The sequence below is a fragment of the Cydia fagiglandana genome, chromosome 21, assembly GCF_963556715.1.
Source record: "Cydia fagiglandana chromosome 21, ilCydFagi1.1, whole genome shotgun sequence".
Lineage (NCBI taxonomy): Eukaryota > Metazoa > Arthropoda > Insecta > Lepidoptera > Tortricidae > Cydia > Cydia fagiglandana.
In genome coordinates, this window is record NC_085952.1 from 1,968,199 (window position 1) to 1,982,727 (window position 14,529).

At 38.6% G+C, this 14,529-nt stretch overlaps 2 protein-coding genes across 4 annotated transcripts in view; both read right to left on the bottom strand.

Annotated features, from left to right (window-relative positions):
• Positions 1-14,529, bottom strand: part of LOC134675058 (clathrin interactor 1-like) — a 29,769-nt gene that overhangs the window by 8,138 nt on the left and 7,102 nt on the right. For all 3 annotated transcript variants that reach the window (XR_010099686.1, XM_063533211.1, XM_063533212.1), the window contains 7 exons: positions 14,114-14,222; positions 12,373-12,459; positions 11,937-12,042; positions 11,275-11,492; positions 10,568-10,724; positions 8,766-9,031; positions 8,166-8,303 (listed from right to left, as the gene is read on the bottom strand). Coding sequence is in view for 2 of the 3 variants with exons in the window: in XM_063533211.1 (XP_063389281.1) it covers positions 8,166-8,303; positions 8,766-9,031; positions 10,568-10,724; positions 11,275-11,492; positions 11,937-12,042; positions 12,373-12,459; positions 14,114-14,222 (1,081 nt within the window). In the remaining variant the exon portion in view is untranslated. The remainder of the gene's footprint in view (positions 1-8,165; positions 8,304-8,765; positions 9,032-10,567; positions 10,725-11,274; positions 11,493-11,936; positions 12,043-12,372; positions 12,460-14,113; positions 14,223-14,529) is intronic.
• On the bottom strand, positions 4,432-7,520 carry LOC134675055 (telomere length regulation protein TEL2 homolog). Its single transcript, XM_063533202.1, has one exon. The coding sequence runs from the start codon at positions 7,465-7,467 to the stop codon at positions 4,648-4,650; it is 2,820 nt and encodes a 939-aa protein (XP_063389272.1). The 5' UTR covers positions 7,468-7,520; the 3' UTR covers positions 4,432-4,647.

Below are 14,529 nucleotides of genomic sequence, written 5' to 3' on the forward strand. Positions count from 1 at the left end.
CATCGAAGTCGACATTCACCATGTTTTTTGCTGGATTTACAGAAACTTATTATTTGTATGGTATAATTATTTTTAAATGCTTACTAAAATGTATTTAAAAATCGTCAGCTATTACAGTCGCCATCAGATATATCGGAGCGGCCAGGGTGTTCACAATATCTGAACAAGCACTCTAACGCCTTGACAATAGAGGCGTGCTCAGATATTTGTGAGCACCTTGGCCGCTCCGATATATTTGATGGCGACTGTACAAAAAGGATGTAAACATATTTAACAATCGATTGACAGCTGTGACGAGTGTGGAGTAGTATCACAGAATAAATAATAGTACTACCTTCAGGGTCGAATCATGCTATCCCTTCCTAATATATGGCACTATCCCTTTCGGCTATTTAGGGTTGTCAAAATTCAAGTGATTATCTTATCTGTGGTCGTGTACGCCAAAGGAAGTCAAGTGGTGCCAACCCTAATAATTGCTCGGAGCAATGCTGAGCCGAGCGGAGCCGAGTTTGGCCGATCTCAGGAGTTTCGCACCCCTGGTAGTATAAAAGAGTTAAACATATTTTATTAATTTTATAATAAAATCATATTATTATATCCGTCAATTAAACAAGGCATGTAGTTTTGAAACATTAACACATCTAACACAAAAACACAGGAACCCTAAGGGGTCATCCATTAATTACGTCACACAAATTTCTAGGTTTTTTGACCCCTCCCCCCCTCCTTGTCACACTTGGTCACATTTGGCAAACCCCTCCCCCCTATTGTGACATCACATTTTTTCTATGCAATCGCCAAATCTAATTAAGTGAGAACCTAAGTGTTATTAATATTTTATCAAAATATTTTTGATGATATAAATATTAGTAATTTTATAACCCAAAACTGCTTAGGAAAGAAAATTAAACGAATAAAAACGATTATCGTTTTAAAAACTTGTTATTTAAATGTACAGCGAATAAAATAATTTAAATAAATTTTCGGTTAGTGATGAAGTTAAAGTGACGTCACAAAGTTTGTGTCTCCCCCTCCCCCATGTCACAATATGTCACATTTTCTTGACCCCCTCCCTCCCCCTAAACGTGTGATGTAATTAATGGATGACCCCTAAAATTGTAACAAGTATTAAAATCATATAACATTTGCCATAGCACATTTTTATCTTAGGCCCACTTCCACCATTCCACTAACCCGGGGTTATCGGTTTAACCGTCAACCCAGTGTCAAATTGTATTGGTAACCATCGTAACTCCAGGTTTAACCGGTTAACCCCGGGTTAGTGGAATGGTGCAAATGGGCCTTAATAATTAAACCCATTAGTACCATGTATTGTGTGCCAATTTATTTTTAGATTTTTTTTAGGTATACTTTAAAACTAGCCGCCACACAGTTACCTAATCCTAATAGTCAAGATGACCGGTTTCGAGTTAAGACGAAACAGGAGCTGAGTTTTAAATATTTTAGGTAAATATACCCGTCTCGCTAACGGAAGCGGCTCCTAAAACTAGTGCGATAAGGACAAGGCGAAAAATCCTGCGTAAAAATCTCAAAAATCGAGGTTTCGTACTCGACTGTTTCCTCGTCCAAAACTTAACCAATCGTAACCAAATTTGGAAATCTAAATGATTATGAAATTATCTGTGTCGGAGCGTTTTTCTTTTTTGGCTAATTGATATCAGTTTTGAATACTACGCCTCTCATTGTAGCATAGTCAATGAGGCCATTTTTGAAGGGCTCTAGCGCCTTATAAAACAAAAATTAAAAAAAAAGCAAAACGGTCCGACACAGATATTGACAATATTAATCTGTGTTGAAAAAATCATTGCTCTAGCAGCAAAACTCACGGAGGAAACAGTCGAGTACGTTTGTATGGAGAAATGGCCACCCCTGTTGGCTCTTAAGTCTATTTTTAATTAGCTAAGTAAACGTCAATTTGTGACTTTAGACAGATACAGAGTCAGACCAAGAAGAGTCTGCAACGATTTTGATAGCACACGCAGTGCAAGTGTTATTTTAAACGTCAAACTTTTATTTAATTATGACGTATAAATAACACTTGCACTGCTGTATCAAAATTGTAGCAGACTTTTCTTGGTCTAACTCCAGCTTTGTTTTTATTTTTAGAATTATGAAAATATAAATTCTATTCACAGCAATAAAAAGTAATTACTAAAAAAAATTGGTACGTTATTATTATGTTTCATATGATTTAACCTTTTGGACGCCAATGACCGATATACCCGCACCGCAGGTTCAACGCCAAAGACCGATTAATCGGTCACAGACCACAGAGAAACATAGACGTAGGACCGTAGGTGCATATGCATAAAGTTCAATTTCAGTTTTGACACTTCGGTGACGTGGCGTCCGAGTGACAGCTTTTGTGTTTGACACGGCGTCGAAAAGGTTAAAACAACAGAGACGCAAGACACAATATAGTAAAAAACTGAAATTATATTAGTGGCAAAAGCCCAACCGGACATGTAGTTTAATTTAACATATTTTTATCTCGGTTACACTTAAACCATCTAAGTTAACTTATCTACTAACATCACAACAAATATTTTTTTCATATTTGTTAGATTCATTATTTATTATAACATCTATTTTTTTTCAGTGTCAAACAGCAAAACTCCTAACTGTTCATCGGTGGACCTTATTACAGAAGGCATAAGGTCCGATGTACAGTTAACAGTGTGGGTGATAGTACATTACATTAATATGACAATACATATAATACAAACAAAAAGGCGTGTAATTCCAAGATTATGATGGTTCAAACTGAATAAGTAAAATTTTCTTTTCAAATTGTATTACTTTTAAATGTAGTTACACTATTTTACTATCAAATTGACTTCAAAACTGTCATATTTTAAATTATATCGTAATCGTATTGCACTTGATTTAAACATTGATTGCACTGTTTTCGTATATTTCGTGTAGCCAAAAAACAACGGGTTGCACTCCGGGAGTGCCGGCAGAAGTGAAAACTCAATGACATTGTAACGGTTTTTCGATCAGGTCACGTGTCCGTTTCACGTCTTACGAATCTTACGGTCACGTGACCTGTCGTGAGTTTAACATTTTTCCTCATCACAAAATGTGCACAGCGCCGCTAAAGAAGTATTCTCTTCAAAAAACTTGACATAGACAATTTTTTGAAATTTAATAGCCATCACATTAATTTCAGTCATTTTCTCAAACATTTTCACTACACTATTGCATTTAACCCTTTGACCGCTACGCCAATTGTGTGCAGCGCGTCACCGTATTGTATTGTAGATTGGGCTAGGACCGCGCGCGTCAGGTGACGCATTAAGCGGTCAAAGGGTTAAATTAGAACTACAAATTATAGCACAAAATTTCTACTAAAGTGTCATTCTATGGAACTTGCTAACTATGTAAACAAGAGTCACTAGTGAATTCATCATTCAGAGACAATTTCAATATGGCGGTTTGTTTACATAGTTCGCAAGTTCCATAGAGTGACACTTTACATAGCTATTCTAATAGACTAATTTACAAATGATTACGGACAATGTCTTACATTATTGTATAATCACACAAAATACGTTTTTCTTACAGTTAGGTTACGTTAGGCGAGATAAATTCAGAGTTTTTGGGTTATTCCCACTAGTTACCACCAAGTTCTTACCAGTGGTAACTACTGGGACTTTTTTTCCCACCTTTTACAACTGGTAACTACTGGGAATTTTTATTCCCAGTAGTTCCCAGTTACCACTGGTAAAAGGTGGGATTTTTTTTCCCAGTAGTTACCACTGGTAAGAACTTGGTGGTAACTAGTGGGAATAACTCGAGTTTTTCAACATCAGACGTTGGTCTGAGCCAGCTTACTATAATAATAGCTACTATTATTGTACAGCTTGGTCGACGGTAGTGGAGTGGTGGTTATATCGAGACAAAACATGGGGCAAGATATTCAAAAGTAATGGCCTAGAAATCATAAAGACGCATAAATTCTCGGTTAATTGAAAATTATATAGTTAAAAAAAGTTGCGCTATATTTAAGTAAAATGGCAGTATAAAAGTAGGACAGTTAATGCCCAACCCTGTATAGCACCCAATTTTAAAAATATATTTTAGTGAAATTTAGACATTTCAGTAAATTTAAGGGCGTTAGCCATCGTCACAAAACTGACAATCAATGTGAAACTCCTTACATTTTCAGGATTTTTCATTTTTTCTGTCAGGAAAGTGACAGATAGACGTGACTAAAACACAATTAAGGCCGTGCCACACCGGCTTGCGTGTGCGTGACGTGCGCGTGTGCGTGCGCTAAAATGTTGGAGCCGCACACGTCACGCAAGCGGTGTGCCGTCTCTCATAAGGATCTGTATACTACAACGCCGCACGCGCACGTGGACGTCACGCACACGCAGCCGGTGTGCACAGGCCTTTAGCGTCGCGCTTTAAAGTACAAGTCAAATTTTAAAATGCCCAAGGTTAAGTAAAATACCGTTGTTTTGTCTCAAAAAACCCCACCGGACGAATTTACTTACGCACATTGCGCGAATACGACGATATCGTCATATCATTCGTCCAGAACACCTCGTGATTGCAGAGCAACTTCGAGCACTGCTTGCACTTATCCTCTACCGTCTCAGGCCAAGCCGTACACAAATTCTAATCCTCAAACAACCCTACATCACCTAAGTTATTCTCCAGTAAAGAAATAACTTGAGCGGCGAAAATCGCAGTTTCCGATGCAGGACTATTCAATCTTGATGTTATATCTAATCTTATCATATCTTCTAACCAAGCGCGAAGCTCTGTCATGGGTTTTGCGAATTCGCTCCGCAGTATAGATCGCGGTAAAGCTATGATAACACTAGCTAACATAGCTATAACGCAAGATTGTATTTTTGGGTCCGGTGTGTATCGGAGATATAGGACCATTTGGACAACGTCCCAGCAATAGCTCGGGCATTTCGGACAGTTTTTTGATGCTAGAATTATATTCCCGATCACCGATAAGTATTTGAACAGTAGAATGTTGTCAATATCTTGCTTTTGGTTCTGATGGCTTAGCGATAGCTGTCTTATACCAAATCCGCCAACTAATGGATAGAAGAAACTATCAGCAACCGCTGCGAATTGGTTCTTTTTAGCTTTAGCAAAAGGATGTGGTCGTTTTGAGTGGAAATATCTAGTTTTCTGTATAAGCCTGCGTCGTATAATTTCCTCTGCTGAAACATTTTCTTCTTCTTGGTTTACAACATCAGGTTTGACTAGTTTTGGTTCGTTTTGAGGTCTGACATCGGCAATTCTATTGGCCGCTTCAGAAAATACGTCTAACATGAAGATTTTAGTCGCAATAGAGTATCTTCCGACGTCTGTATGGATCTCTTTGCAAATATGCTCTGCGCAAACTGTAGGATGACTACACAGTATAGCGACTGCTGTGTTAAATTTGATGTTATCAAAATCGTCTACATGGAATTTAGCATCCAAATGTATGAAGAGATCTAGTAATTCTGTGGCCAATTTATGATCTTCGTTTTTGAGCTGTTTAGTGATTAATTCTTCAGCCGATTCCACTGCTGTTTCGAATATTTCTGCATCTTTAGCTTCACTTATAAGCTCTATTAAGTCTCTGACATATGCTGGTCTATTTTTATCAGCGATCGCGATGTCGTTTGACATATCGTAAGGTTGCAGATCGTCATCTGAGTCTAAATCCTCTGACAAAGTCTTGCTTTTATCTAGAGCGTCAAGTTTGACTGAAATAATAGTTTTGACGATTTCTTTAGTTTGCTCCGGGCTTTTGACAGCACAGGTCATTATAGTGTTATTATGGACGGGTCTATGGTGTTCATCTATCACTTTCATAGCGATTAGATCGAGAATTCCTTTCAAATCTATGGTTTTCGGTTTGAAATCTTTTAGTATCTTTCGCTTTGCGTCTATTATGCATTTATGCGTTAATTCTTTGAGCTGATTATGTATTTCAATGCAACTTGGTCCCATTTCTTTATAATCAAAGCTTAGTTTTTCTGCAGCTTTGTCAGTGTCATCTAATTCTGCTAATAATTTCAATATAATCTCAATAGTGGCCATACCAATACACCTAAATTCCTGTGACATAACATCAAGATGTTTCGACATGCCTTTATAAAGGACTGTTTTTAATTCATTTAACGACCAGTTTTCTTTATTCTCGATATGAATAATAACACAATATTTGATAGCGAGAATCAGTAATTGTGAAGTGTACATATGATGTGTTATGTTAGTTACGTTCGTATGTTTCACATCAGACCAGACTCTACTTAATTTCAAAACTAATTCAGTCAAAACTTTGCTATCTTTTGTAGTAGATAGATAGTATATCAAGTTTTCTGGTATAGTGGTATCTTTGTGGTCTTTCGGCTGAATGTATAAAGGTATTCTATATGTTAGAATTTCCTTCCAGTCTTTATTCTGATCGAAATTGTCTCCAAGCACATGTAAAATTGCTTGTTCAGTTTTTGCGTAGTCTATGGGTGATCGATGTAGCAATGTTAGTGAAATGAAATCTATGGCTTGTCTGTTTAAATGAAAGAAAACTTTTTGTATAAGTTTTCGCCTGATAAACATAGTATCAGTTTCATTGGTCGACCAAGCGATAAGTGTGTCTATGAATTTAAATATGGCGTCCGAATTACCACTCATGTTATAATTAATTATCACTTTCGACACCAAAAACGACAAGTATGAAATGTCATACTGTATATTTTGTGCGTAACTTGACTCAGCCATATAATCCATGCTCCTAATTATGTGAAAGATCAAATTGTATGAATAGTTTTCATGTGAGAAATTCTTGGGTGTATTTTTTTCTAATTTGTTAGCAATTCTTTCTGGTAATGTCACCAGCAGTTGAACATAGCTCTCCCATTCATTTTGCTGCTTATACTGCTCACTCACGTCATCAAATTTGACACTACTACAGTCAATGATAGCGGTCAAAACTGCATCACTTTTGACATAGTCTGTCAAAATTGACGCCAAAGCGTTTAGAGTGACCTCATTAGTTTCATTTCTCAAAAACCCGCACATAACGGCAAGCGTTTCTTGACTAACCTCAAAACTTTCTTCAACGGTGAACAGGCTTGTGATTTCATTGTTGAAAAGCGGCCAGGATGATATCAAAACACGCACTACACTGCTTAGACACTGCACAAACACTTCCAACACTTCACTGTTGAATGATTTTTCTTCGATTCGGCTCAGTTTTTGCACTGTGATAGGTCCGGGAAGGGTCTTGAGAACTTCATCAAGGTACGAAGCCAGTTTTTTCGCTTGGCTGGCAGAGCTCACTCGTTCAACTCCATGTAAAGCGTCTACAAGTGTTCTCAACTCTCTGCGGAGGTCGCTTTTCGTTTTTTCATTCTCTGGAAATGGAAAACACCTGAATGTGCCCAAAACTGTATTTACACTAGTTACATTTATGTCACGTATCATGCAAACGGGAGTCAAGTGTGTTTTGAACGTATAAGTAAAACAATTGAAAAGTCGCAAGCATTAAGTAGGTTTTCACAAAAGTTTTCTTTTAATTTTATTACATATTAACCCTTTGAACGTCATGCCTATCGTGTGCGGTGCGGCGCGTATTCGTGAAACTTGTCGGAATGCGCAAAAGTTAGACAGACCAAGAATAGTCTGCAGCGGATTTGATAGCCCACGCAGTGAAAGTGTTATTTTTAACGTCTAACTTCTATGAAACTATGACATATAAATGACACTTGCATTGCGTGGGCTATCAAATCCGCTGCAGACCTTTTTGGTCCGACTCTAGCCGCGTGCGTTAGTTAACGTCTTTAGCGGTCAAAGGGTTAAACGTAAGTTGAAGTATTGTTTGAGAATTTTTTAAACAATACTTCTAATTCCAATACTCTCAAATACAGTAACGAAATATTCTATTGTACTTTTGAGCGCCAGAAAATCAACGAAATGGGGTTGGCAATCAAAGGTTTGCATAGATGGCGCCATCGTAGCTTGCCCCTTTTTCTACGAGATTCGGCTTAAAAGGCTGGCATCCAGGGTAAAAAAAAAACAAAATTTGACGCAATTCTAGGGATCGACAGGGCAAGCTACGATGGCGCCATCTGCTAAAAGCTTCCACCGGCCAACCCCATTGACGACAAGGAAATTCCACTCACCAGTCTGTGTAGGCTGCAGCGTGACGTCAGACAGCTGTGATGACAGCGAGTCCAGGGCCGTGAACCCCCCCAGCGGGGTGGTGGGGGGAGGGGCCAGGTCGGCGAGCAGGTCGAGGTTGGACGCCGGCGCTGCGGGTGCTGGAAATAATAGCACCAAGTTTAGCGACCGCAGGAGAACTGATAGAAGTATTTTCTTAAATTATTTTGGTCTTCAGGAAATTTGACAAAATATACAAAGTTTCAGAATATAGCTTAAAAATAGGGATCGTGCCGTAACCGTAACTGTTGGATGCACTGTAACCAAAAAACATAGTGCCGTAACCGTAACTGTTGGATGTACTGTAACCAAAAAACATAGTGTGTACGTGGTCCGCAAACCCGCTGCGAGCGGTACGCGAGCGGCTCGCAGCGAACCGACGTTTACAACGTACTCATTTCTGAACCCGTAATGTTGCACGTAACTGTAAAATGAGTACGCTCGGTGAAAGCGTTCCAGCGACATCGCGGGCCGAAACTGTAACACGCGTACACACTAGACCCTCGTTACTCTGTTACGGTTACGGCTCGCTAATAAGTATCCGACTTTAAATGACTACTCACCAGCATTATTATTAACCGGTGTAGTAACATTTGCCACAAAACTGTTGCTCATAGCCGGCGCTCCAAAATTGTTACTAGCTGGAGCGACCAAATTATTGCTGGCCGGAGCACCAAAGGCAGGGGGTGCTCCGAAGCTGGCCGGGGCCCCGGTGAAGGCGCTGCTGAAGTCCGCGAAGCCATCGTTGGAGGCAGGCTCAGGGGCCCCGAAGGCGTTGGAGAAGTCTCCGAACTCGGTGCTAGTTGGTGCCGGCTTGGGGTCTTCGGCCCTGCAACAGGTAGGTTATGGGTAAGTTTACTATTAATTGGCCAGATGACAAATTTTGAAATCCCTTTTAATATTGTCGGTACACTTGTATTGGTTCCGAAAAACACAATATTTCAGGTATACTCATAAGATTTAACATAAATAATTGCATTTTATTATAGCCAGTTTAAACCTCGCGCGAAAACGCCTCGCACGCCATTTGTGACGTCATAAATTATGGTGGTAGACATTGCTTACATACTTACAGTTACGAATTTCCCTTGAATCCGAATGATATTGTTAATTCAGCACCACATATTACGATTAGGGATGATAAATACATTACAAAAATTGTTCACAATAAGTCATTTTATACAAAGACTCACACGGTTGCAATTTAAGATGAATTACTTATTTAGATACATGTAAATTTTGAGTGAAAATCACCGAGCGCCGGATTTACTTTTTAATTTTTAATTTTTTCTAGTTACGACAACCAACATGGCAATGATAGTTCCGTTCAGCCAAATAATTATAAAAGTTTTTTGGGGAAATATCGTATTATTTTGCATTTTATTTATATAATATCAAATAAATATTTACTTTATATCGTGTAATAATATTTTTTGAACGTAATAAATGTTTAGTGGCGAAACAATATTTTTTTTGAACCTCCAAACTCTTTGGCGAGTACGTAATGGATTACAGTCAATGAGGTTGTCTATGTTGCTCTAAGAAATATGTCATGCATTGATGACGTCAACTCTTACGTCGCCTCTGATTGGTGTTTCAGTCAAAATGGCCGAGTGGAGAATTTCGCACTTTTATTTTATTGAATATATTAATAATCCTTCAGTTTATACTGAGATTGGGCCATATTTTAGAATCATATTAACATATACGTTTCTTTGAAACCATTATTTCCATGATTCTTTGTTACTGTCATCAGGCCAATTGTAGGTATACCAATAGTTGTATAAAATTTTGACAAATACTTATAGGTATTGCATCGACAAACCACTCATAGAACAGTTTCATCACAACATTTTGCAGTTTCATCGATCGCCATAAAAATTTAAATACCTTTCATGTTATTAGTTCTTTTCTTTCGCTAATTTCATGCAAAATAAATGCATTTGTGTAGTTTTAAGTTCTCATACAGCCAAAAAATAAGTGCATTCCCGTTGCAAATGTTAAAATTCCTTCTCCCTGGTTTTGGGATTATACTGAGCGACTTTTACTATGAGATCAACCCCGAAATGTCCAAAAAAGATTTGGCTGTTTCATACATTTTGGCTAGTCAATTTTCTATGGGATGGTAAATCTTTTTAGGGTTCCGTACCCAAAGGGTAAAACGGGACCCTATTACTATAACTCCGGTGTCCGTCTGTCACCAGGCTGTATCTCCCTAATCGCTGAAATTTTTTCTACAGTTAAAATTTTCACAGATGATGTATTTCTGTTGCCGCTATAACAACAAATACTATAAAGTACGGAACCCTCGGTGGGCGAGTCCGACTCGCACTTATCCGGTTTTTTAATGAGCTGTGAATATTACCTGGGGTCGAAGTCGTCTTCAATAAGTCCGCCCTGCGGTGCGCCTGGTACGGGGCAAGTCTTGAACAAGTCGTCCAACAGTTCTTGTGATTGGTTGTTCGTGGAAGCCGCTGGAGGCGCTGGGGTTGAAGCGGACTTGCCGTAGCTCGCGGCAGCGCCTGAAACATCAATGTTTTTAAATTAACCTTCTTCTTCCTCGTGTTATCCCCGCATGTTGAACCCGCAAGCTCCGGAGTGAAAGTCGCACGCTCTCGTCGATATATGGCGGTAGGGTAAATTGTAGAGATGCAACGGATAGTTGTTTGGTCGGATACCGGATATTCGGCCAGCGGAAATATACCTACATTTCGGTTTTACAGGTGCACATTCTGCAGGTTTGACCTGTTTCCTAGTGAACGTTTGCGCGGACACATTTCTAGGTTTGAAATGAGTGCGCGTGCAAGTCGGTGGAATGTTTAAATTGTTTTAAATAATAAACAAGCACAATTATGATTAAGACTGTTTCTTGAATCCAATTAGTTTACTCCGAAATCAAGCAATTTTACTATCCGGTATCCGGCCGGATAGTAAGTCACTATCCGGTATCCAGCCGGATATTAAGTCACTATCCGGTATCCAGCCGGATATTAAAATCTTGGCCGGATACCGGATAGTAACCGGATATCCGGTGCATCTCTAATCTAGTCAAATATTGGTTAAATATCTTACCTAAATCGATCTTTTTGGTAGGCGTACTGCTTTTAGTCTTGGCGGGGCTTTTTAAACTGATATTAAGCGTGTTTCCTGACGCGGGTCCTGTCGACGACCCGAGGCCCGCCGCGCTGACGTAGCCCTCGGTGTCGCGGTCTCGCTCGCGCTCGGCGGAGCGTGCGCTGAGTGAGCGAGGCGGAGGACTGCCGGCGCCGTCGTCTCGATATACGTTTTCTCTGGAAATTAATATCATTTTAAAATTATAGACGCAGATAATCGAAAATATTAACTTTTTAAGTCGAAAATTGGTCGAGACATCACAGTTTTCGACTTAGCTTGCTAGCTAAATTTTTACTTTGAAAATGAAATGATAATCCAAAAAAACAAATTGTACATTATTAAGTCCACCATTTGTACATTATTTTTATGTTTTGTGCAATAATGTTTGAATATATAAAATGAAACTTTATTTATTTAGATATCAAAAATGCAGTTTACTATTACATAGTAGAAGAGTATTACATTTTTAGGAGGAAGTATTCTATTGTTAGAAAACCTAGTATCCTAAGCCCTAAACTAGGTAAAAAATCCAAGCCATTATCTTATCTGTGGTCGTGCACGCAAAGGGACGTCAAGTTGTGTCAACCCTAATAATTACTCGGAGCAATGCTGATACTTACTTATTGGGTTTCCTAGCGCTAGTATGGCTGGGCCCGTGACTGTAGTCGCCGTCTGAGTCATCCGCTCGATCGTAATCGTCTTCGTCGTTTCGCTCTTTGGGCTCATCTACAAAATAACAAACAATTATTTAATATACACGGTGTAACATGACGAAACCGAATAATTTCAACAGCGTATTACTGATCATATTTAAAGACAAAAATGTCCTATAAACTTTTTTTAAATTCGCCTAGTTTCAGAGTTAATACCAATTTTAAAAAATCATGTTTTTATATAACATAGTGCAAAACGCCTTTTTGATGGCGATGGTGCTGCTATGGGACGTAGTCTAAATATCCAACACTTTTCAAAAAGTGGGTTTTACGAAACGGGTGCAATAAGGATTAGACGTTGAATAGATTAAGGTTAGTAATCACCCCACCCCACCCCACTCACCCCAGTTGCTGCCGCCGCCGCGGTCGCTGTACTCGCCCCAGCCTCCGGACCCGCGCATGCCCATGGCACCCGCTTCCGACGACATGCCTATAACACCACAAAGATATGTTTTAACCTTAAGCCCATAGCAGCAACATGCTTGCCATACCTAAAATAAGTTTTTGTCAAAAAATTCATTTTTGGCACAAGGTTTTATCGCTGACTGTACTTTTTTTTACAACAGACAACTAATACTCATCGAGACAACTCTAAAAACCCCTAACACAATTAGGTTGCGTTGTTTCATCATAAGAGTATCTATGGCCACCTCCTGTCTCCATCACCAGATCAGCTCGATGGTACCATAATATTGCATTGTCATGCGATTTATACATGCATGCAAAATTTCAGCTCAATCGGAAACCGGGAAGTGGATCAAATTTAACTCGCAAGATTAGATTACACACAGACAGACAGACAGACAGACAACGGTCAAGTGAAACTAAATAAAAGCTTGTAATAAAAACACATAAGTACCTACAATAAAAATTACGGTTCGAAATTGAATGACTAGAAAGGAATGTCAAAATAAACTAATGATCATACGAAAAGTTGAAAACATGACTTGAGCGTAAATTAGTTGTTTGTTTCACTCGGGGGCAAAGTTGTTGTTTAACCGCTCGTGCTAATATTGATACCCGAACAAGCGAAAGATTCCAAAATTGAACCACAAGCGTAGCGAGTGGTTCGAAAAATGGAATCTTGAGCGTTGCGAGGGTTTCAAAGCACGAGGGTTAACCAAAATTTGCCCCCGAGTGAAACACTACATTTTTCACCACACCAACCCGAAGAAAATATGAACTAAGATACCAAACAAAATCAAACGAAATCACATCCAAATGAATGTTGTTAAATATTTATCATTCAAAATCATCATTTAAAAGTCAATTCTACCAGCAAACATAAGAAAACAACTCAAAATTTGCTTTTATATTACTATTATGCCTCACATGTGAATTAAATGCAACTTTGCTATCAGTTTTTGAACAATCAAGAGAGCCTTTACCAGTTGGTGGGGTCAAAAATGATATAACAATATTAAACGCTCAATAATAAGGTTAAATTAAATTTGCGACCTTATAAAAAAATCGATGGTATTTGAAAAACTTCGTTAGTATAAAACACCAAAATTTTTTTACAAATGAAACACCATACAAAATTTCTACGAAAGTATGATTAATCTGAGTCTGAATCCAAATTCGAAGAATCTTCCAATCAATTTTAATCCAAATGCAATTGACAAAACTTAGTAAACTGGTTTTAACTGTCCATCGGTGAACCTTATGCCTTTTGTAATAAGGTTTACGAACTGTCAGTTAATAGTGTGGGCGGTGGTACTATTGGTACCCTAGTTAAATAAGCTTTTGGCAAAAAATTCATTTTTGGTACAAGCTTTTATCGCTGACTGTACTTTTCTTACGACAGACAACTAATACTCATCGAGACAATTCTAAAAACCCCTAACACAATTTGGTTGCGTTGTTTCATCACAGAGTTCCTATGGCCACCTCCTGTCTCCATCACCAGATCAGCTCGATGGCACCATAATATTACATTGTCATCCGATTTATACATGCGTGCAAAATTTCAGCTCAATCGGAAACCGGGAAGTGGATCAAATTTAACTTTCAAGATTCCATTACATAGTTACATACAGGTCGACCTAATAAAAGCTTGTTAAAAATATCTTGACTGCACTCACCAATATATTTGTCCTTATTCTTCTTAGCCTTTTTCCTCTCCTCTCTCAGTTTGTCATCATCTTGAATAAAGTCGATTAATTCACGCACCTTGTGGCGGACATTGATACCCTGCAAATATAAAAAAAATAATTAAAAAAAATTCTATTCACAAAAGAATATTATTATTTTTATCTCAGCCATAAGACGTCCACTGCTGAACATAGGCCATAATCGCCACGCTTGGCAAGCGGGTTGGCGATCGCAGTCGAGTACACCGAATTTGAGGGACGCTGCTGCCGGCCACCGGTGGCCTTGGACGTAGTTTAAGGACATACCCGGGTACAAAAGAATATGCCATCGTTTTAGTCTTCAACAGCAGTTCCGATTAGCACAAATGTCACTTTCTGAGAGAAAATAAATAATTTACTATAAGATA

Excerpts from the sequence above, each read along its gene's own strand:
- LOC134675055 (XM_063533202.1), bottom strand. The coding sequence starts at position 7,467 with ATGATACGTGACATAAATGTAACTAGTGTAAATACAGTTTTGGGCACA.